General features: G+C 37.9%; 1 protein-coding gene across 4 annotated transcripts in view; it reads left to right on the plus strand.

The window, feature by feature from the left end:
• Positions 1 to 25,026, plus strand: part of LOC150088662 (serine/threonine-protein phosphatase 2A 56 kDa regulatory subunit epsilon isoform-like) — a 258,149-nt gene that overhangs the window by 138,760 nt on the left and 94,363 nt on the right. For all 4 annotated transcript variants that reach the window (XM_090369609.1, XM_090369608.1, XM_090369611.1 and 1 more), the window contains exons 6-7: positions 3,890 to 3,949; positions 13,556 to 13,664. In XM_090369609.1, coding sequence (XP_090225735.1) covers positions 3,890 to 3,949; positions 13,556 to 13,664 — 169 coding nt within the window. The remainder of the gene's footprint in view (positions 1 to 3,889; positions 3,950 to 13,555; positions 13,665 to 25,026) is intronic.

A 25,026-nucleotide genomic window follows, 5' to 3' on the forward strand; every position in this document is an offset into this window, starting at 1 on the left:
ATTTGCACTGACTGCTTACTGAGGCAACTTTTGTCTCTTCTGGCTAAGTGCATAAATTTTTAGATTAATGGAATACACTACAAGAACATTATACAATTCTGGCAAGACAACGTCATCTCTTTTTGTTTTTTCGTATAAACATTCTTTGAGAAGTGACCAAAAAAATTAAGACTAATTTTACTTCACAACATGTAGACTGGCTGTTAATGAAAACTGTGTTTAAACTATCAGATATTCATCTCATATGTGGGGGGGGGAGGTTTCTTTATCTGTGTGGGTTCTCAATTTCCAAGAACTAGCATCAAACTTGAACAAGGATAACATACAAGGAAAATAAGTGTACAGCAAGCCATGTGAAATTCTGTCCTACTGAACAAAATTCCAACAGAAACAGAACTCTTACAAAGAGCCTATGGGGAATCTGTTGCACTAGGATTCACTGTATTTAGGTGGCATAAGTATGCAGAGATGGAAGAACCAGCAAAAAACATGACTCTGTCTATCCGTGATTGCCCATCAACGTCAGTATCTGATGTAACTATTGGTACATCTGCTGTTGTTCTTGAGGAGAGATGAATTAAAGTCAGGAATCTTGTAGTCCTTGAGTATTAGTTGAATGTGTGCACAAACATTTTGAAAGAACATTTACGGATGGGATGGGCTTGCTCATTGGAGCCCTTGACTCATTACTCCCAAACAAAAGCGGTTAGAGTTGACATATGCATTCACCTCAAAAGCACCTATCAACATCTTGATAAAAAAATATATATATATATATATATATATATATATATATATACAGTCGATTCCGGTTATTTGGGACACATCGGGACTAGTGCATTTTGGCCCGATTAAGCGGCTTCCCCAATTATCCGAAGTTTCTCGTAAATAGTTAAAAATACAATTTATCCCCCCCCCCCTTTACAATTAGTTCACTGTACAATCAAATCACGTTACGACAAACTCACCACAGTAAAGTACCGTTCACTATACGATGTGCAGTAAGCGCCGGTCATTGTGATCACGTTTGTGAATTGAATTTTAATTCTATTAAACAGCGATTCTAATTAGCGAAAATAGGAGGAATATTATCCACAGGCTATAAAAGAAAAGATATATTAAGCACAAATTTACTCTCTATTACCTTACCAATTAAAAAATTAAAATGATACGTGAAAATCGGAAGAATATACGTGATAATCGGAAGATTTAATGCGTACTGTAATAATGTGTACATACAGTACTAACTAAACTAGTTGACATTTCTGTTTACTGACATTTATGGGTGGGGGTTAAAATTTAAAACAGTAAAAAGATAAGCAATCAATAACAAAGAACACGGCACACACAAATTGCAAGTAACACAACATGCGCAAGTGAGAACGGAGTCACAAATTACGAAGCTTTAAAAATAGGAATGAAGAGAAGATCTGAAAATTAATTTTTTTATTTGATTGAAGATTTCATGGAAGTTTAAACACATTTTACCATAATAACCCACAGAATTTCAGCTGTCGGTATTACCGCAAATTCAATAAGATCGAGTTTACTGTCCATTTATGATCCAGTAAACAGGTGACTGCTAATTGTTTTTATTGTTTTATAGTTGTGACCTCCAGAAATCCGACCGAACTACATGGTACGGTCGGAGACAATCGTAGGGTAATCTCCAGTGCTGAGGTCTCCTGCCCCGATTAAACGGCATTTTGTCCCAATTAAGCGAAGTAAACTATGGCTATTTTCTCGATTGGTTTTTGTTTTTTAAGATTTGCCCCAAATAAACGGCTGCCCCGATTAACCGGTGGCCCAAATAACCGGAATCCACTGTATATTTATTTTTTTTTTATTTATTTTTTTTTTTTAAGCAGAATGTTCACTGGAGATGAATCCCAGATCCACCATTACAATTCCGAATCATAAGAACAAAGTTCATGTTAGAAACATGGTACATCTTCACCTCCAAAGAGGTTATGGTCTTGTAAAGTCTGCTGGAAAGTATGTGGTCACCACATTTTTCGATATGCAAGGCATTATTCACACTCATACTGTGAAAAATTTACTGTGAACTTCTAATAAAATTTAATCAAAAAGCTGGCCACAAAATACTTGATTTGAAACCTTTCAAATGGTTACTGTATCATAACAGTGCAAGGGTGCACACATCCTCAGTTGTTGAGAAAACACTACATGGGATCAACTTTAAAACAGTTTAAAAGATATTCCTTGGCTAAATGCCTAAGGGTGTGAAGGAGTTTATTTATGAATGGGTAATGCACACACATCATTGTTACTACCAAGATAATTTTAATGCATTGATATCTCATATTGTGAATACCTTTACAACAAGTTGCCATGGTATTGCACTACCTGGAATAAGTAACGCTTTACCTATGGTGAAGACTATTGTTACTTATTCTAGGTGGATACCACCACCCAGGTGGCACTGTTTCAGGACTTTTCAGCCCCTCTTCAGTGGGTGGGTAGGTACCCTGTTGTTACAATAGTGACAACCCATTTATGAAGTATAACTTCACAATATGAGAGATGCCTCATATTATGGAGTTACACTTCATAACTGGGTTGTCACCATTTCAACAACAGGGTAACACCCACCGAAGAGGGGCCAAAAAAGTCCTGAAACGGTGTCACCTGGGTGGTGATATCCACCTAGAATAATTAACCATAGTCTTCTCCATAGGCTTGAAACTTATTCAAGGTAGAGCAATACCATGGCAACTCATTGTGAAGGTATTTGCAGTATGAGATATAATTAACATGATGTATTAAAACTACCTTGATAGTAACAATGATGTGTGTGTGTGCATTACCCATGCATAAGTAAACTCTTTCGTTAAAACAGTTCCTCATCTTCCTTATAATTTGATCTTGCCTCTTGTGGCATTTTCATATTTCATATAACTCAAGGATGAAAAGGTTGCCATTTTCAGTTCAAAAAGGCTTCTCTGAAGTATTTAGAAAATTGATGAAAAGATGGAAGACAAGTGTATTAAACTTTATGGAGGCTATGTTGAGAAGGAATAACTGTTAGAAGTTCAGTAAAATGTTTTATATTTTTAATGTCTCTCTCTTTGATTGCCCCTTGTATCAGTATGAAATTCAGAATTATGTGCCAGGTCTAAACGATATAGTAAACTGTGCCTAGATCCCTGAAATTTTGAAACACGCTGTAATTACAACTTAAAGGTTGTATAGAAACTATATTTTACCAAGTATTTCTCCAAAATACTCTTAGCTCAGGTTAGGTTTTCCCTGTGTATAAGTTATGGGAAAATATAAATGTAATACACTACACTGCTCATGAAATGTTTATAGCAAACTTTTTGTAAAACTAGTGTTTGCATGTAAGGTTTATGAAAGTCAAAAGTTGTAGTCTTCAAGTATATTTCATGGTCTTTCCTGGCCATTTGAATAGCAAGTTTATGTACTATTTGTTAGGTAGAGCTGCAAACAGAAATTTGGTTTTTCATTTAGATATTTGAATTTACTTGGCACATGTTTTCAGAAACTATATATCCACATTCAAAAAAAAGTTGTTGATCATTGGATCAAAAGATGTATGAATAGTTTTTAGCCTACAAGGTATAATTAAGCTTTATAACTAAAACATTAGAATTTCTGGACAGCTTTACTCACATATAAGATGCTAGTTTGAAATTTACTTGGTAGCGGTACAAGTTTTGTATTCTGTCCCTCAGTTGACACCTTTGAACGTTATTTAATATACATTTTCTAATACTTTCAGAAGAATTATTGGCATCCTCTTATTGTTTATATGACTGAAAAATTTTATAATATGATTACTGCATTTCTGCATGACAAATTCATAAGAATATAGTTATTGTTTTGTAAAATTCTAAATACTTTGCAGGTTTATTTATGAGACTGAACATTTTAATGGAATTGGAGAATTATTAGAGATTTTGGGCAGGTAAGAGACTTTTATAACATGCATACATATTTATTAAATGGATTGTGTGTATAGCAGCATTATTTTATTTTTTTTGGTAGAACCATTGTGTACCTGAAACATTTGTTCCATGTGTTTAAATCTACATGATTATCTTGCTTAAATGTAACATTGTAACATATAATAATGTTACAATGCTTTGAAATTGTCACCAATTTTTGGTTTTTGATATCGCTTACTTTACCGTGTTATGACGAACTTTAAAGAAATTTATAGAAATATTAAAAAGCATGCCACTGAATGGTAGTGCTTTAAGGTGAGTAAATATAAATCATTGTTGTGATGGTGCTTTAAGAGTCTCTTTTGAAATTAGTCCAAAAGGCTCATGGAAGATACAGTAAACTGCTTCTATTGGAATGAGCAGAAACCTGGAAAACAAGATGCAGGATATTTCAGACACTGCTGGAAGTCATTGCGGTACAAGTAAACACATGGGTTGTGTTAGGGTAACTAAGAAAAAGAACAGGTGAATGTATACTTGCGTGTACACCAATGCTAGGAGTTTGGTAAATAAATTTGATGAATTTGAGGTATTGCTCAAAGCATCAAAGGCGGATATTGTTGGGATATTAGAGACATGGTATCACACAGATATAAGGAATGCAAACTGGAATTTGGGGAGTACAATCTCTGCAGAAAGGATAGGAAGGGAGGAGGGGTTATGCTATTAGTTAAGAAACACATAAAATCCAAGGAAGTGAAGCCAGTTGACATCGCTGGGCAGTGCAGTGTCGAGTTGGTTTGGTGTGACATAAACATTGGGAGATCAAAATTGAGAATAGGAGTGTGCTATAGTCCTAATGACTCAAGTATAATAAGAAACTGTACAGGGAAATAGAGTGGGCCAGTAAATCAAAGTGTCTTATAATGGGGGATTTTAATTTCCCAGATATTGACTGGAATTTGTGGGTTGGTCACAAGCAAGGCTTTTGTGGATTTTTTGGATGATTGTTTTCTACATCAGCATGTTTGGGAGGCAACTAGAGGGAGTAATACTCTTGATTTGATTATCAGTAGTGATTCTTCATGCATTAAGAATCTGCAGATAGAGGAACCACTAGGTGGCAGTGATCACAGTGTGCTGAAGTGGGATTTACTCAAAGAGGTAACTACCATCAGGGGTAAAGGGAAGGGTTATTGCTTTCGTAAAAGCGACTACGATGGTCTGAGACAGTTTTTAAATTCTATACAGTGGGACCAGCTGATGATGTTACCAACAGCAAATTCAAAATGGGAAGCATTCAAAGAACTTATCTTGGAAGCTACTAGGCTTTACATACCAACTAAGAAATATTGTTCAAGGGTTAGGCCTAAATGGATGTCAGATGAACTAATGAGACATATGGCAGAGAAGAAAAATGCATGGGATACATATAAATTAACATGTGACACAGAAGCCTATGGTAGATATAAGTTGACCTGTAACCAAGTTACAAAGGAGGTTAGGCAGGCGAAGGCAGATTACAAGAAATCTTTGGCAAGGGATGCAAAGAAAAACAGCAAAGAGTTCTTTACTTTTGTAAACTCTAGAAGGAAGGGCATGAATCAGATTGTTCCACTTGATATCGATGGTTCAACTGTTGTTGATGATCCTGCTCAGGTAGCTAACAAACTAAATGAATATTTAGCATTGACATTCACACATGCTGAGTTATTCAGCAAGGGGAATGCCAGAGGTGTATTCAACTCTGGCAGTAAGCCAGATAATCTTGTAATAACTGAGAGTAAAGTGGAGGAGAAATTGTTGAAGATAAACACAAGAAAGGCACCCGGGGTGGATGGGATCTATCCAGTTATATTAAAGGAGGCAGCAAAGGAAGTAAGCAAACCCTTAGCCATAATTATGAGAACTTCCTTGGACTCTGGGGAGGTACCCATAGACTGGAGATGTGCAGATGTGACCCCAATTCACAAAGGAGGATCAAAGGCTAACACAAGTAATTATAGACCTGTGAGTTTAACTTCTGTTCCAGGAAAATTAATGGAGGCACTGGTTAAAGAAGCACTTCAGGATCATCTAGACAAGACTTCAGTTATAGCTCAGACACAGCATGGTTTTGTTAAGGGGAAGTGTTGCCTGACCAATTTGATTGGATACTATGATGCAGTCACAAAAGAACTGGATGCAGGGAATAACTTTGATATTATATACTTGGATCTTAGAAAGGCTTTTGATACTGTTGCACATGGAAGACTGCTGCACAAATTGGAGCAGTGTGGCATTGGAGGCAAATTGCTGCTATGGATAAAGGGATGGTTGAGGGGGAAAAGACAGAGAGAGTGGTAATCAATGGACACTGCTCATCGTGGACTAATGTTATTAGTGGAGTCCCTCAGGGGTCAGTGTTGGGTCCATTATTGTTTTCTGTATTTATAAATAATATTGATGATGGTATATCAAGCTTAATGTCCAAGTTAGCAGACGATACAACAGTTAGTAGGGTTGTTAAGGACACTACTGATGCTATGCTGCTGCAACAGGATCTGGGAAGGTTGAGCAGATGGGCTGAGAGATGGCAAATGAAGTTTAACATTGACAAATGTAAAGTACTCCATATGGGAAACAGCAACCCCAGAGCAACGTATCAACTCTGTGGTACTACACTGACAGTGGTAGAGAATGAAAAGGACCTGGGGGTAATTGTGCAGGCAGATATGAAGTCTTCTGAGCAGTGCAGATGGTCTGCAAGAGTAGCTCATGGTGCCTTGTTATTGATACACAGGAATTTTTCTATCGGGGATAAGGAGGTGATTATCCCCTTGTATAAGGCAATGGTCAGGCCACACCTTGAGTATTGTATATAGGTCTGGAGGCCTCATTTTAAGAAAGATGGAGAACTGTTGAAATGAGTACAGAGAAAGGCAACAAGATTAGTGGATGGAACAAAGGGTTGCTATTATGAAGAAAGGCTTAAGTTTTGCAAATTACAGTGTCTGGAGACTAGGCACCTGCGAGGTGATCTGATTGAGGTGTATAAAGCCTTGAATGGTTTGAGCATGCTAAATGCTGATGAGATTCTTCCTCTTGCTCAGAATAATCACCTGAGAGGGCATAAATTCAAATTGAGGAAAGACAGATGTAGGATAGATGTTTGTCTTTAGCCAGCAGGTAGTTGGTTGGTGGAACAGACTTCCATCCCTTGTTGTGGAAGTTGATTGCCCAAATAAATTTAAGGCTCAGCTGGACAGGTATTTCGAACGAACGGAGGGGTGAAGTGGAAGTTTTTTTTTTGCTGATGCTGCATAAGCTTGCTTTCTTGCATCATATGCCTCTATTAATGCTAAAACCGGCGTCGATTTTATGGATTACTAATGGTGGGGAATGTCTGTTAAATTGAAATTTTTATTCAAGACCATTTTTTACCATATAAATGACATTTTAAATAGTTACTCTTACCTGTATGTATTAGAAACACAGAATATTAATAAATAAAAACAAGCTTTTATATACTCCGATTTAATTGTGATTGGGTGATACAGTGTGAATGTCTTCTACTATGTATGCATAGAGTATATGTACATAGAAGATAATTTACCATGACCATATAGTGGTGCTTGGAAAAACTATTCAGAGTCATGGCTAAGAAGTTGATACTGGTGAACCATCGTAGTCCAGAATGATATTCCCAATGTGTTCTGCCAGCTTCTCACTTCAGCACTACATACACCTGTGCACAATGGCATATTGTACAAACTACTTATATACTGCATCTTTGAGATTAATAGTGGTTGCTCATTTCACATGCTTTCTATCAAGTGTTGAAACACTTCCATCAACACTGAATATCAGTGAAAACTCCTTAATTCTGCAATTTGTGCATTGAACCAGTGAGATCTCTTGAAAATAACGGACCTGCATTAATTGTGGGATTGCCATTGTTTATGTTCTCTTATTTGAAAGTAGTGTAATACCAATGCAAACTGTTGTGAAGACTTTTTTCTTCTTTTTTCCCCCCATTTTCTGCTGTGAGCATAAAGACAATTGCATTTATGCTCAGAATGCTTGGAATTGTGTTTGTTCATAATTCATATATTACTTACTTTTAGACTGTCTGTAATTATTTAATAAATGAGTTGTCATCTTTTGGAAATGTTATTTATTTGAAAGTAATGCAGTACGGGTGCAACTTATTGTGAAAACAAAGTTTGTTATTCAATGAGCATAAAGAATAGTAGAATAGCTGCCTGTAGTTATTTAAGCTTAGCCTTGCCATTTACAATATCTGATACAGTTTGTTTTTTAACCCTATATTCCTCAAAGATGTGGGAAGGAGAAAGAAATACCAGAGTCTACCATCTCAAACAGCTTTAATTTCTGCACAATACTCAAATGCACACACACACTTTGTTTTCACTGTTTTTCTTAGATGTCATAGTCATATACTGTATAACTATGTACTGTAGTTATATACTGTATAACTACAGCCACTACTGTACAGGGCACATATGAGAGCACTTAATGGTATCATAGTGAGTTTATGCATAAATAGACTGGGATGCTTGCTCGTGACACACGAGTTCCCAGCTTCCTCTGAATGTCTTAAATTGAGCACTTCGAATACACTCTGATGCCAGTCACTTTTTTTGCATACATTAAATCGAGGTCCATAAAATCAAGGATTTACTGTATTTAAGAGATCAAATAAGGCTGTAGTTTGGCGAAAACTGTGGCTTATTTTATCCAAAATTATTTGGATTAGGAAAGCCAGCCAGGATATACAAAGAAACATAGGGTAGACTGCAAAAAAAGCTGCTTGAAAATGTTGGGTTTGTGGGGGGGGGCGGTTTGCTGGTATAGTTGATTTATCTGAATCACATGGTGAAGATTTGAGTATTGAATAACTTGCTTGAACCTCAAACCAAAGAATGCAAGACAAGATTGAAGAAATGCTAACACTGCAGTCCTGAAAAATTAATAACACCCAAGGACATCAGAAGATTTTACATATTTTGAAACTACAATGCCATCTGCTAAAAAAAGTTGACATACAAAGGAGCAACAAAATTAACAGGAATATAAAAATAACATATGCATGCTATCAGCTATTGTATGATGAAAACAAGAAGAGTATGTAGATTTCACTAGATGCATATTTTGAATGACTTTAATCACCAACAACAGAAACATCATTGTCTGTGGCTAAAATAAAAAGGAAAAAGTTCACCTATCCTACAATTTTCCTTTCTTCTGTGGTTATAAACCTAATAGGGATAGTTCCAAATTAAATAAACCAGTTATCCACAAAGTTTTAATTTCCTCTTATTTTTAGTATTAGCAGAGGCATATGATGCAAGAAAGCAAGCTTATACAGCATCAGCCAAAAAAAAAAAAAAAAAACATTTCGCCCATCCATTCGCTCCAAAAGTTTGTCCACTTCTTCCTTGAATTTATTTAAGCCACCAACTTCCACAATGACAGATGGAAGCTTGTTCCAACAATGAACCCGCTTGCTAATGGCAAATTTCTGCACATCTATCTAAAACTGTCTTTCCTCAGTTTGAGTTTATTCCCCCTCAGGTTTGAAACTTCCTCAAACCTTATACACCTCAATCAGGTCACCTCGCATGTGCCTAGTCTAGTCTCCAGACACTGAAATTTACAGAACTTAACTCTTTCTTAGTAAGAGGACCCCTTTGTTCCCCTTACCAATCTTGTTGTCATTCTCTGTACTCATTCTAGCAACTCTATATCCTTCCTAAAATGAAGCCTTCAGACCTGTATGCAGTACTCAAGGTGTGGCCTGACCATTGCCTTATACAAAGGGATAATCACCTCCTTATTCCTGCTAGCAAAATTACTGTATATCATTGACAAGACGTTGTGGGCTGCCGTGGCAGCCTGTCTGCACTGTTCAGAAAACTTCATATCTTGCTGAACAATAACCCCCAGGTCCTTTTCATTCTCTACCACCGTCAGTGTAGTACCACACAGTTGATATGTTACTCTGGGGTTACTGCTTCCCATATGCAGTACTTTGCATTTGTCAATGTTAAACTTCAGTTGCCACCTCTCAGCCCATCTGCCCAACTTTTCTAGATCCTGTTGCAGTAGCATACTGTCATTGCTTTCATTAAAAACCCTACCAACCTTTGTATCATCTGCAAACTTGGACATTAAGCTTGATATACCTTCATCAATATCATTGATAAATATGGAATGTTCGAGCCCGTTACCACCAAATAAGGAGGATGCGGAAAGGTCAGGGAATGACCACCGCATATCCCGGAGCAATATGACCTTAGTTGCTAATGCTCCCAAAAACCAAATAACAACAATAAATATGGAAAACAACAATCCCATTAATAAACCCACCCTGGGGAACTCAACTAATAACATTAGTCCACAAAGAGCAGTGTAGATTGATTACCACTCTCGGTCTTCTCCCACCCGACCATCCATTTATCCATAGCAGCAACTTGCCAATAATTCCATACTGCTCCAATTTATACAGCAGTCTTCTATGTGCAACAATATCAGAAGCTTTCCTGAAATCCAAGTATTTGATATCAAAATTATTTTTTGCATCCTTTGTGGCCACGTAATAGGATCCAATCAAATTGGTCAGGCAAGACTTCCCCTTAATAAACTCATGCTGTGGCTGAATTATTACTGCTGACTTGTCTAGATGATCCCGCAATGCTTCCTTAACCAGAGACTCTATTATTATCCCCAGAACAGAAGTCTCCCTTTGATCCCCCTTTGTGAATTGGGGATACATTGCTCATCTCCAGTCCATGAGGGCTCTCCTGAATCCAAGGATGCTCTCATAATTATGGCTAAGGGTTTCTTTACTTCATTTTCCACCTCCTTTAATATAACTGGATAGATCCCATCCACCCCAGTTGCCTTTCTTATGTTTAACTTCAACAATTTCTCCTCCACTTTGCTCTCAATTATTACAAAATCATTTAGCTCCCTGTTAGAGTTTAATAAGCTTCTGTCCTCCACTTCCCTATGGATTCATGTGTGAATGTAGAAGCAAAATACTCTTTCATTATTATACTGTTATATAGCTAGCTGTTGTTATTATGTCATATATGCAGAATAAGTAAGTATGCTTCTTTAACTATTACTGCAGTACACTTTAATAACTGTTATATTTAACATTTACCATTTAATTTTTATCTCCCCAAGAACACATCCCATTTTAATGGCAAACTTAATGACATTTTTACTTAATGATTTGTTTTCAAGCAACTTAACTCTGTCATTCAGTGAAATGTACCTGTATTTTGTCATGCACTTTCAAGCAGCAGTGAGATTATATCTGTATCCATTCTGCTTGAAGCCATAAGAATGAGGAATGAAGATATTATTTGAAGTGGCATAAGCTAATTGTTTACTTCATTAGGCTGTTAGGAATTGAAATTGTAATACAGTCCATTCCGGTTATTTGGGACACATCGGTACTAGTGCATCTTGGCCCGATTAAGCCGCTGCTCCAATTATCCAAAGTTTCACATAAATAGTTAAAAAAAAAACAACGTAACCCTCCCCCCTTTACAATTGGTTCACTGTACAATCAAATCACATTACGACGAACTCACCATAATAAAGTACTGTTCACTATGTGATGTGTAATAAGTGCCGGTCATTGTGATCACGTTTGTGAATTGAATTTTAATTCTATTAAACAGCGATTCTAATTAGAGAAAATAGGAGGAATATTATCCACAGGCTATAAAAGTAAAGATATATTAATATATCTTTACTTTTATAGCACAAATTTTTTAATGCACAAATTTACCCTTTATTACCTTACCAATTAAAAAATTAAATGATACGTGAAAATCGGAAGAATATACGTGATAATCTGAATAATTAATACGTACTGTAATATGTACATACGAACTAGTTGCAGTGTTACTAATCGTGTAGCTGGGCATATTAGCACCATTTCTAGTTGACATTTCTGTTCACTGACATTTGTGGGTGGGGTTAAAATTTAAAACAGTAAAAAGATAAGCAATCAGTAACAAAGAACACGGCACACACAAATTTCAAGTAACACAATACGTGCAAGTGAGAACGGAGTAACGAGTTACCGAGATTTCAAAATAGGAATTAAGAGAAGATCTGAAAATTTTTTTTTTTATATGATTGAAGATTTCATGGAAGTGTAAATACATTTCACCGTAATAATCCACAGAATTCCAGCTGTCAGTATTATCGCAAATTCAGTAAGATAGAGTTTGCTGTCCGTTTGTGATAGATTTCACTGACAGAAAAGCCCAATAAACAGGTGACTGCTAATTGTTTTATGGTTGGGACCTCCAGAATTTCGACCGAACCACGTGGTACCGTTGGAGATATAGTGTAATCTCCAGTGCTGCGGTCTCCTGCCCCGATTAAATGGCATGCTGTCCCAATTAAGCGAAGTAAATCCTGGCTATTTTCTCGATTGGTTTCTGTTTTTTAAGATTTTCCCCAAATAAACGGCTGCCCCGATTAACCAGTGGCCCAAATAACCAGAATCCACTGTATTATATTGACAAACCAGAGAATTATAACCAAATGAACTAGTTGAAACATTAGAAAAGGCAGCATTATTGAATTGAATTTTGGTGAGAGGAATACTATATTTTAAAACAGAAAACGTTATCTGGAGATTTGATTTAGAGTGGTGGACGTCTTGTCTGTGCATACCTTCAAAAAGACAGGTATTAGACCTATGAAGAGTTACCACATAGGAATGGTTTAATAAAAGGTAATTTGTTTCTTGAGGTATAATTCAAGCATAAAAAAAAAAGGCTGCTATGGATTAGGTACTGTATATGTTGACATGTTCAGACGGTATGAAAGCACCATTTGTGGTCACTGTTCTTTCCCATTATATGAAAAAAAGCCTAGGATTGTGATTCCCATTAAGACAGGAAAAACTTATGTAGTTAATTTATTTATTTTTTATTTTTCATACTGTGATTCAGTTACTTCATATTCAGCAGAGGTTACACCGTTCTTTTTGTCTTACAAACGTGCAAAGCAATGACAGAATACAAGTGATATATAGACATTGTGCATTAATGCTTTGTGGCCTTGTCTGCCTTTGCACTTAATCTGAACAACTGAAACTGTGAGTGTAGCTGTATATGTATCTAGGTAAGATGTATGCTGGGTGACATAATTGCATCAGATGAATTCTGTCAAAAGCATAGAAAGCTAGAATTTAAATAATAGTTTGCCAAATGGCATCACTAGTATTCTCCAGAAATTCTGGCAAAATCTTGTACTGCAGACATTGATTTTTCTTCATGTATTTATAAATGTATGCATTAGATTGACATTTGTTTCTTTGTCTTGTGACTGTGGTAGCAAAGCTAGTTGCAGATGTTACATATAAAATATTCAGTATTGCTGTAATTTATTGTGTAGTAGCCTTCATATTAAACTTGATTTTGTTTGAAATGCCCTTGTTATGATTTTATTCCTCATGCTGTTTTAAAAGTACTGTGAATGTTTTCTTCGTCTTTCATTTTTATGAAAAATAAGGAAAACATGAACACATGAAAAGTTAATGTGCCACATATGTACATTTAGGTTTTCATTTCCTTCTGATTATTTTTTAGTATTATCAATGGATTTGCCCTGCCTTTGAAAACAGAACATAAACAATTTTTGGTCAAAGTTCTCATTCCTCTACATGCTCCAAAGTCATTAGGACTTTATCATGCACAGGTAATTTGACCTATTTTTTATATATGTATTTGTTTATTAGAATATATATTGAGGTAAATTCCTCTTTATTTCTGTATATTTGTTTATATAAACATTAATTAGTTATGCAGTTGAGTAACCACTTCATTTTCATAATTTTACAGGACCACTGAAATGTGCATATTAGCCAAATTACATCTTCGTATTAACCAAAAATGAAAACAGAATTGCCTATTTTTTATGTAGGGGAACTGATAATGACTTCGTTTTAATGTGTTTTTGTATTAAAATAGCATGAGTATTTTAGTTATTTATACTGTTTGCATAAATAACTTGAACTTTTATTCCTTCCGCAGTAAGAAATAATCCTTGATCTGCTATGGTTATTGGGGAATATTTTGTATTAACAGAATTTAATTTGGAGATTTTCATCTTGCTAAAGATGCAGTTTTCCAAAATTAACAAAACAAAATATTTTATTTATTTTTGTCTTGAATTTTTTTTCACCTTATATTTTTATTACACTAATCGTGTAGCTGGGTTTAATAATTAAATCAGGTATTTAGAAGTTGTACTTGGTTCATAAACAGCAGCTGCTAGCAGTAATTTTTAGTGCTAAAACCCAGCATCATAGGGAAGCATTTCTTTGTGAAATTATAAGTAATACATTTAACCGAGGCCCTTGGTGCCAAGCGTATTTCGAGGCCAAGCGAGATTAGACTGGGATTCGAGCCCGTGATCCACCAAATACGGAGGATGCGGAAAGGTTAGGGAATGACCACCGCATATCCCCGGAGCAATGTGGTCTTAGTTGCTAATGCTCCTATAAACCAAATAACAATAACAATAGTTCTGTACTTGAAAGCCACAAGTTAGAACACAGAAAGGAAACACACCTTTCTTTTTCCTATATTTCTAGTTCTGTTAATCAACTAACACTTCAACCACTTGGCCTCCGAGCGGCACTGCTCCTGCCTCCCCATGGCAGGGCCAGTAATCTGGGGGAAAAGTTATCCCCCAGGGCTAAAAGGAGCAACGATGGATAAAAATGACTATCCAGCTCTAGAGCCTTCAAACTCAAGGCTAGATAAACCAAATGATGAAGACCTGAACCAACCAAAAAGGCTCCGAAGAGAAGTGCAGTGTAATGAAATGCCAAACTTTCTGGTGATACACTCTCTTTTCCAACCAACCTGTCGGCAAATTATCACCATTCGTCATCCAAAGATTTTTGGAATCCATTGCTGGAACACCAAAAATGGTTAAACGACTGCAATCCGGAGACTTATTAATTGAAATAGCCAACTCCAAACATTCCGAGTGGCTGCTCAAAACAACGACATTCACTGGCCTGCCAGTATCTATTACTCCACACAACACCTTAAATTCCTCGGAAGGCGTTATAACCGAATGGGACCTACTTACAATATCTGAAGAGGAATTAGTTCAAGAACTGACGTAATCAAAAAGTAATCAACGCCAAACGCATAATGACTAAAAAAGATGGAAATCTCGTCCCAACTAGGTCAATCATTTTAACTTTCAGTACCCCAAATTTGCCATCCTCAGTAAAAGCTGGCTATTTAAACTGCCGAATTTGGGCTTATATCCCTAATCCCATTCGTTGTTTTAAATGCCAAAAATATAAACATTCCCAACAAGCATGCAGAGGAGAAACTATTTGTCCTATTCGTGGTTCCAAGGAACATACACAAGCAAACTGTTCAGCCTCAAGTCCCATTTACCCCAACTGCAAAGAAAGTCGCCCAGCATTTTCAAAATCTTGTGAAGTGTGGAAAACAGGGAAGAAAATTCTAAAATATGAAATTGAGCACAAAATCACATACTCATAGGCACGCAGACAGGTTTATGTTGACCATGCCCAGTCGTTCATATGCAACTCGCACTCGAAGCTTTAATTCAACAGCAGTACAAACAGATGTATCAATACCCCCCCAGCACATCTATAGCTAATTGGGTTAAAAATACATTATCTAACTCAGGAAAAGACACACATCAAACTAAAACCAGTGAATTGACCAACACTCCAATCAGCATCCCAACTGATACTCGGAAAGTCCTGCATGACAAAGAAAAATTAAAAACGACTAAAGACAACAAGAAACCTGAATCATCCACCAATAATGTGGAAGTAGATGTACACTCAGATCTTGAAGAACCCATACTAGAACTTCATGCAAATGACACTATGGATACCGGGCGCCCCAAGCTTCTCAGAAAAAGACCAGAAAAAGTGCTCAAACAAAAAACAGTCTGAATCATCCTCAACTAAACCTAAATGAACCACAGTATCTTACAATGGAATTGCAGAGGTTTTCGCTGCAACACTGACGATATTCAATACATAATTAACCGATATTCTCCAGTTGCCTTCTGTCTACAGGAAACTTACCTGACCTCACAAATTTCTCCTTTGATAAAGAACTATTGCCTTTATCGAAGAGATTGAAATACCGCTAATGCTGCCCATGGTGGTGTAGCAATCCTAGTAAATTCGAAGATCCCAACTAAATATATCCCACTCCAAACTGAAATAGCATATTTCAGTTTGCTGTTTGTATAACTCTCCATAGTGCAATAATACTTGTCTCAATCTACCTACCACCACACCGTACTTACTCTTTAAAAGATCTTGAAGACCTCTTTATACAGATACCTCCACCTCTCTGTATATTAGGGGACTTTAATGGGCACCACCCATTATGGGGCTCTCCTAAATTGGATAGACAGAGCCGACTAATTGAAAGCTTTTTTAGAGGCACTAAATCTCACTATACTCAATACTGGTGCGCCGACACATGTACAGCTCCCAGCAGGACACACTTCAGCAATAGATCTCTCAATTTGTTCACCAGTACTAGTCTAAACCATAGAGTGGTATGCAATAAACGATCCCATGGGCAGTGACCACTTCCCAATAGTATGCAACTTCCTGAAAGCAAAGACTCGTTCAATTCAACTCTGCAGAAAGTGGAAATTTGTCCGAGCAGACTAGGCAAAATTTCAATCATCAATCGACCTTGATGAGGAAAAAATCCACCTCCAGCATATTGATGATGTGACAGATTACATCACGTCGCATCTTCTAAATGTGGCTAAAGACACAATACCACTATCAAATCCCCCAGGCCAAAACATTATAATTGCTGGTGGAATGACAAATGCACCACAGCAAAGAGAGCAAAAAATAAAATCTGGAATTGGTTTCGGCAATGTCCAAGCACAGTCAATCTCATTAATTATAAGAAATTAAGGGCAAAAGCAAGCAAAGAAAGAATCATGGACCCGTTTTGCATCCAGTTTTCACAGAAATACTGATCCTAAAATAATATGGAAAAAAATTAGACAGCTGTCTGGTAAGTTTCCTACCATACCTTCTCCAATCCTCTCCTGGAATGGGAAAGATCTCTCTAATCCTGTAGATATAGCTAATGCTTTAGGCAATACTTTTGCAGAAATCTCAGCAACATCAGCCTATACTACTTCATTCCAAAGAATTAAAAACACTAAAGAAAAGCATGTTATTCATTTTCAAACTGCCCATCTCCCAAATAACAAACCTCTGCAATATTCTGAACTTTTACATGTCGTTAAAACCGCCCGCAATGGTGCTGCCGGGCCAGATGGGATTTATTATGTCATGCTACAACATCTTGATGATAAAGCTTTGCGCCGCCTCCTGGTCTTTTACAATCACATATTTTTAGAAAATGTTTTTCCAGTTTCTTGGCATCACTCTACAATCTTGGCATTCCTGAAGCCTGGAAAAGATCCATCCAACCCCAATAGCTATAGACCCATACTCTCTCTTTCTCTCCAGCTGCCTCAGCAAAATTCTTGAGAAAATTATTCACAGAAGACTTGTCAGGATCATTGAGTCGTAACAGCTAATGAGCCATAGTCAAATATGGCTTTCATCAAAACAGGTCATGCTTAGATCTTATGGTCAAGGCTGAATTTGCCATCCATAATGCTTTTGTCAAACATGAACATCTAGTAATGGTTTCAATAGACATAGAGAAGGCTTTTGATACCACCTGGTGGTATGGTATACTTAGTGACCTTTACCTTCTCGGACTACGTGGTAACCTTCCTATATTTGTTCAGAACTTCTTACATACTAGATCATTTCAAGTTCGAAACCAACATGCCCTTTCCGCAACTTTCATCCAGGAAGGTGTTCCACAGGGATCAGTACTGAGTGCCACTATTTTTGCTCTGAGAATAGATTCTATCACTAAGCAGCTTCCAAATACAGTTGAGACTTACCTTTATGCAGATGACCTTTCCATCTCCTGTCATTCTCAAAACATGAGGTCTATTGAAAGACAGCTTCAGATATCACTTAATAAAATTCAACAATGGGCGAGCCTCAACGGCTATCGGCTCTTGCAGCAGAAAACAGTTGCTATCCATTTCTGTAGACAACGCAAACTTCATCCAGATCCTGAACTTCAAATTTCTAACGTCTTTGTCCCGGTCATCAGCAACATCAGATTTCTAGGATTAATCCTTGACAACAAGTTAAATTTCCTAAATCATATTAAAAATGTACGGACTTCATGTCTAAAAAAGTTAAACATACTCAGAGCTTTATTTGCCCAAACGTGGGGTGCAGACCGTACCTCCCTTCTTCAGTTATACAGGGCATTAATCAGATCCCGTCTCGATTACGGTGCTCCAATCTATGATTCTGCCAGAAAGAGTGCATTACACTGGCTTGATCCTATTCAACACAGTGCTTTGAGAATTGCAATTGGTGCATTCAGAACGTCGTCAGCACATAGTCTCTACATTGATGCTCACGAGGCCCAATAACATTACGCAGGAAAACACTGTTTCTGAAATATGCTGTCAAGATACAAAGTTGTCTCTTTCATCCCGTTCAGTCATACATTTTCAACACACCGTTCGAAAACCTATACAGAAGCAAACCTAGCATAGTAAAACCAGCTGGTCTTCGCCTTCTTGAACTGGTGCAAGTTTGGAATATTTCCATCCATTCCGTAAAGCAGGTAGCAACTTATACTCAACCACTATGGGCTCCTCCTCCTCTTCCAACCTGTGACACTTACCTCTGTCAATTGAGAAAGAATACTTTGCAAGCATCAAAAGTCAACCATAATTCATGCAGTTCACACTCAAAGATATACTGAGTTCTCCCCAATTTATACAGATGGCTCTAAATCTAGTTCAAATGTTGGAGCAGCTGCAGTGTTTCCGAATACATTGTATCAGTTTCCCTTCCATCAGAATTTAATCATGTTGTTATACAGGGTGTTTCAGTTAAACGTTTCAGAACTTCTAAGAGGGGTAGGGTACATCCTGACAACTCGAAATCATATAGCAATGTGGGGTCGGAAATGCTTTCCTGAAGCGGTGTTGTACACAGAAGCACCATAAAGAAAAGAGACCGTAAGTGAGAAATCGTTTTAATAATACATGAAAAGAAGCAAAAGGTACATGGATTAAAGTAAGTGTTCGAAGTTTCTTCCACGGGCTACAATGCACGCCTCACATCTCCGACGCATGGACATCCGAACATTCTGGAATACTCCAGGCGAATTTCGAATTTCTTCGGCAGCTACTGCGATTCTTGCAACCAGCTCCTCAGCATTGTCAACAGGGGTGTCATAAACTAGCGATTTCATATGACCCCAGAAATAAAAATCAAGACATGATAGGTCGGGTGACTGAGCAGGCCAACGCACGGGACCACCACGTCCGATCCACTGTTGACCAAATGTGACATCCAGGTAGTTATGAACATCCCGCTATAATGGGCAGGGGCTCCATCGTGTTGGAACCACATTGTCTGTTGCGTCGATGCAGAAATCTGTTCATCTCTCAAAAGTTGTGGCAATACTTGCTGCAGAAAGATCAAGTAGATAGGTCCGGTTAGACGACACGGTAACAGGTAAGGTCCGATGAGGTGATCTCCCATAATACCGGCCCATACATTGACCGAAAATCGAATCTGTGCTGCACGACGTCGTATTGCCTGCGGGTTCTCGACCGCCCAGATATGGTCGTTATGCGTGTTGAAAATTCCTTCCCTTGTGAAGGATGCCTCATCGGAAAACAACACTTCAGCAGGAAAAAGGGGATTTGTAGCACATTTTCCAAGGTACCACTGTGCGAAAGCAATACGAGGTTGAAGAAACTTCGAACACTTACTTTAATCCATGTGCCTTTTGCTTCTTTTCATGTATTATTAAAACGATTTCTCATTTACGGTCTCTTTTCTTTTTATGGTGCTTCTGTGTACAACACCGCTTCAGGAAAGCATTTCCGACCCCACATTGCTATATGATTTCGAGTTGTCAGGATGTACCCTACCCCTCTTAGAAGTTCTGAAACGTTTAACTGAAACACCCTGTATAATTCCTCAGATAAAGTTCAACCTGTTCTAGATGAAATCAGAAGCTTATTACTGCAAATTAAAGAACGCAACCTACTGGTCACTTTTTGCTGGATTCCAGCCCATTCCAGTATTTTAGGTAAAGAGCTGGCTGATAAAGCTGCAAAAAAATCCAACTACCTTAGATTTAACCAATATCCCTGTTCCAGCATCAGATTATGCACTAACCGTTCATGCTGCTTGCCTATCACAATGGACAGCATTCTGGCACTCTCAGACTAATAATAAACTCTTTCAGTTTAAACAAGACCCGAAAATTTGGCGCTCCAGTGTCCATACATCAAGATGAGAAGTAGTCCTTTCAAGGGCAAGAATAGGACATACCCATCTGACCCACCTTCATTTACTCACAGGAGATGATCCACCACAATGTACACATTGTTCTAACAATTTGACTGTAAAACATATTCTTATTGGCTGCTCCTATTATAAACAAGACAGAATTTCATCCTTGATCTCACTGGTTAATCTTCATAAACCAATAACTCTTGAAAATCTCATTGGTGATAAGGTGAAAAATCTCATTGGTGAAAAATATTTCTGAATTTTTTGACTTTCTCAGGCAGACTGGGCTTTTTAATTATTTCTGATTTATGGAAAACTCATGTTTTAATATAATAAGTGAATAGGCACATTATAGCCTTAACAGCTTATGTGCCATTAAGCCTCCATAACAACAACAACAACATTTAACCGAATATAAATGGTACTATAAATATTTTTATGACTGGTATAGACTAGTTTAGTAGTACTTCGAACCACTAAATTAGAATGGTGCTAAGTTTGGTAACCAGTTGTTGGACTGTGTTATGATAATCCATGGGAGTTAATTAGTTTTTTTATTTGATAGAAAATTGTAATAATAAACTTCTTTATTGCTGCTAAGTATGGTATATGTACTAGAAACTAATTCTGATCACGGCGGCATGGCCAGGAATTTTTCATTATATATGTGATTAAATTGGTAAAAATAACAGTTACATAAGAAATTGAGTTATGCAAATATTAAACATGTAAAAATGAAATTATAATAAATAGGAAAATATAAAGAGAAACAGAACTGAACATCGTAACACAATATAGAAAAATTTATCCCAGTTCAACAGATGCGATCCACTCGAGGAGAATGTGATAGCATTTGTTGTCCGTAGCCATTTTTTGCAGGTTAACTACAAGACGGAGCAGTTTCTGAGTTTTGGAGAGTGCCTGGGCAGGTTGGAAAAGATTACACAATTTCAACTGGTTGTATTTGAGGATTAGTGTGGGGTCTGACCTCAAGGATGGAGGATTGTGCAACTGACAGAAATCCCAGATGTTTGGGGCATTTATCACTCCTATGTACGTTTTTAATGTAGCCATTAAATGCCTGCTGTCAGTTAACCTTGGGAGCCTGGGTACATTTAGCTGCTCAGCCATGTCAGTTGTTCTCAATTGAGGGGGTCGGCAATGCTTATTTCAGGGTCCAGTATTCACACGAGAACACCAGTTTTTGAAGTGAGGGCGACACAGATGCCCAAATTTCAGCAGTGTTTAAAATAACCAGATAAACAGTGGTTCGAAGATATCTGGTAGTGGTTGCGGCATTGTTGGAATGAAGCAAGTGTTGCTTCGCTCTCCAGCATAGGGTGTTAAATCGCTTCCGGGGGTATTTTGTGTGAACATTACATTTCAACTTTGTATCAAAATAGACACCAAGATCCTTATGGTAGGTAATTACTGGGATGAGAGTACCCAAAACTGATGGTTGAATTACTGTTGGTTGCTGTTTCAATGAGTAAATCATTATTGCAGATTTTTGAAGGGTTAGGGTTTAACCTAAACATCTTCAAGTAAGTTGAAAGAGTCTTCAAGTTTTCTGTGATTGAAGACGTAATTGCCGTTGGGTTTGCAGATGGTGGGATCAAGGTAAGAAACTTTATATGATTGGCATATATTAGAGCATCATCACAGGGATGCACGAAAGAAATTACAATGGCTAAGAAAAGGCCAGACAGGACGCCACCTTGTGGGACTCCTGCATTGATTTTTCTTGTAAAGTGGGTCTTCTTCATTGTGAGGTGGATACTTCTATTCCTCAATAAGGCGGTGAAGAAAGCTAGTAGGTCTCCATTAATCTTGAAGAAGAATTGCAGAAGACTGAGAAGGGCTGTGATGTCTAGGCTGTCCAAAGCAGCTTCAATATTGCGTACACAATAGCTAATTCGGATTTAGTTTTGAAAGCTTGAAGAATTGATGTCTGTGCTGCCATGAGGTTTATTATGGTGGATCTATTTGCGACTGCGAAATGGAACTGTTTCGGTTTCTGTGGCATCAGCCGTTTGTTTAATGCTGGAAGAAGTACCTTTTCAAGAAGTTTAAGAAGGGTGGAAGAAGTTGAGATTGGTCTGAAATCTTTTAATCTTGTTGGCACTTTAACCTTAGGCAGTGGACTCAGAGTATTCGTTCCATTGAGCAGGGAAAACTTGCGTGGAAAGAATAGAGTTATAGATTGAGAGCAATGCATCTAGGATGTAGAGGCTAAAGCACTTAATTACGAAGTGAGGTGTCTTATCTCGGCAGACGGGACTAGATGGGCGGCGCCTCCGTAGCCAGGTGGGAAGGAGCAGCAGTGCGTAACACACGCTTCTTGATTAGACCGGAGTTCGAGCTCGTCACCACCAAATATGGAAGATGCGGAAAGGTCAGGGAATGACCACCACATATTCCCGGAGCAATATGGCCTTGGTTGCCAGTGCTTCTGAAAACCAAATAACAAACACTAGATGGGTGCAGGGAGTTAATAGTATATATCAGTTGCTGTCTTGTGATGGAAATTATGGAAAGGTCATCAGTCAGGACAAATTGAGAGTTTTGGAGAGGAATTTCTGGAGAAGCGGAATTGGCTTTGAATCTTGAAATGTAATCCATCCAGTTATCTCGATCAAGATTTGAATTAATGAGACTGTGTCTGGATCGGTATGGCACTTTTATTTTAGACAAGGTAGCATCGGTGTATCTCTTTATAACTTGAGTCTGTTGAAAATAGCTCTTGCTCTGGAATATAGGATCCAATCTTGGGTTGTGCCAGAGATTTTCCATTGCCTGTGAAGGTACTGCTTGTTGTGGAAACTGCATGCTAGATTTTTGGTCCATCAAGCTCTAGTCTTTGGAGAAATGCGTACGGTTTTGGCTGACACATAGAGGGCGACTGTATTTATCCATATTGTGATTAGATCAACCATGAGGATTGGGTCACATCCATCAAGCACATGCCATGGAATAGACTGCGCTGCCACGAGGCACTTTTTGGGATCCAGAAAAGTCGGATAAAATATGATTTTCTTTTCTACAGCATTATGGCAATTGAAGCTGGGCATAGGCAGAACAAGAAGTAATGCAATTGGGCCGTGATCTGATTTGAAGGACGTTTCTGGTGGAATGCCGACTCTGCAAATGCCAGACATAGAATCAAGTCGAGACAATTAGTGCCTCTCGTTGGCTCCTCATTGATAATCGTAAACTTTAATGGACAGAGATTGTTCATTAGTCACTGAAGGAGAGGGCTCAGATGGGGTGGAAGGTTAAAACCACAGCAGAGAATGTGAGTACCAGAAGGGTGTAACTTACTCATTATCCAGCCGGTAGCATCTTCAATTGTTGCAATATCTGGAGCTGGGGGGTATGTAGATTGCTGCTAAATCAATTAAACAGGCATTAAACTTCAGTCACGAGTATTTCTTCATAAAATAAGGAGTTGCTAGATGTGACATGCACAAATTTCAGGTTGGAATCTTTGACGAAGATGGCAACACCACCACCTCTAGATTGAGATCTTGATGTGAAGAATTATGAAAATCCAGCGGCCGGAGCACAGGCTATTGACTCCTGGTCAGGTTCAAGCCATGTTTCTGATAGACAAATTATATCCGTGCTGTTGGACAACAAGAGTTGTTTGAGGGTTTCAAGCTTATTTCGGAGGCTCTGGACATTTTGGTAGAACACATTTTGGTAGAAAGTGTGAGTTGAAAGGGAATTTTTATAAGTGCTGATCTATTTGTTGATGCTTTTGAACACCTCAACAGATTAGGCCTAGTGGAAATTATACTGTTAATTGAAAGTGATTGAAAAGCAGGATTATGAGGTGTCACATCAGTACATTTATAAGCTCTAGTAGCTGGAGCAAGAAAGTGATTGGAGCTGGACATGTGGTGTAGTGGTTTTCGATAGTCGAGTGACACTAGTGCAGTTTCACAATTATTCATGCAGGGGGAGCCGTGTCATTCTTTGGTTTTTCTCACAAGATGAAGTTGAAGTGTATGGTTTTGGGTCTTTCGATTCATGAAAAGGCCTGATTAGAGTGCCAACTGGCCACACAGATGTGGATGCAACAGATCTGAATGTCCGACTTTCGCAACCTACTCTAAAGGACGATTAATTCGGCTTTTTCTTGAGTAAATTTGCAGATACTTTGGTATGCAGTTCTTCTCATTGCTGCCTCAATATCCTCAGTAGTTGTCAGTGGCCTCAGTCGGGAAATAAAAAGGCTTCTGTGCTGGGAGGCCTGCTCATTGATCTCAGAATAGAGGACGTGGAGGTATCAATCCTAATCTGACACTTTTCCTTGATATTGGCAGGGTGACTCTTCATTTGAAAGGGTGACCTGGAAAAGTGAGGGTTCTGATTAGTTGTCATTTGAGGAGATGAAACAGAACTGGTAGCACTGATTTCAACCCAAGATTGTTTGTTCATGACAGGTGAGCAATGACTGCCTGGATTTTTGTCCATGAAGGTTGCTACTTTCAGACAGCAGCACAGATGGTAAAACTGAGGTCAATTTTGGAGGTAGGATGCTAATTTGGAGGTAGGGGCGCCACGTGGATTGCATGTCTGTTCAGCTGCATGACATGAATTCATGACTGGGACATCCCTGATTGCTACATTAGGAAATTGAAGTTCATCTGA

This window comes from Mastigoproctus giganteus, chromosome 3 (assembly GCF_048544385.1).
Source record: "Mastigoproctus giganteus isolate SK-2022 chromosome 3, ASM4854438v1, whole genome shotgun sequence".
Taxonomy (NCBI): Eukaryota; Metazoa; Arthropoda; class Arachnida; order Uropygi; family Thelyphonidae; genus Mastigoproctus; species Mastigoproctus giganteus.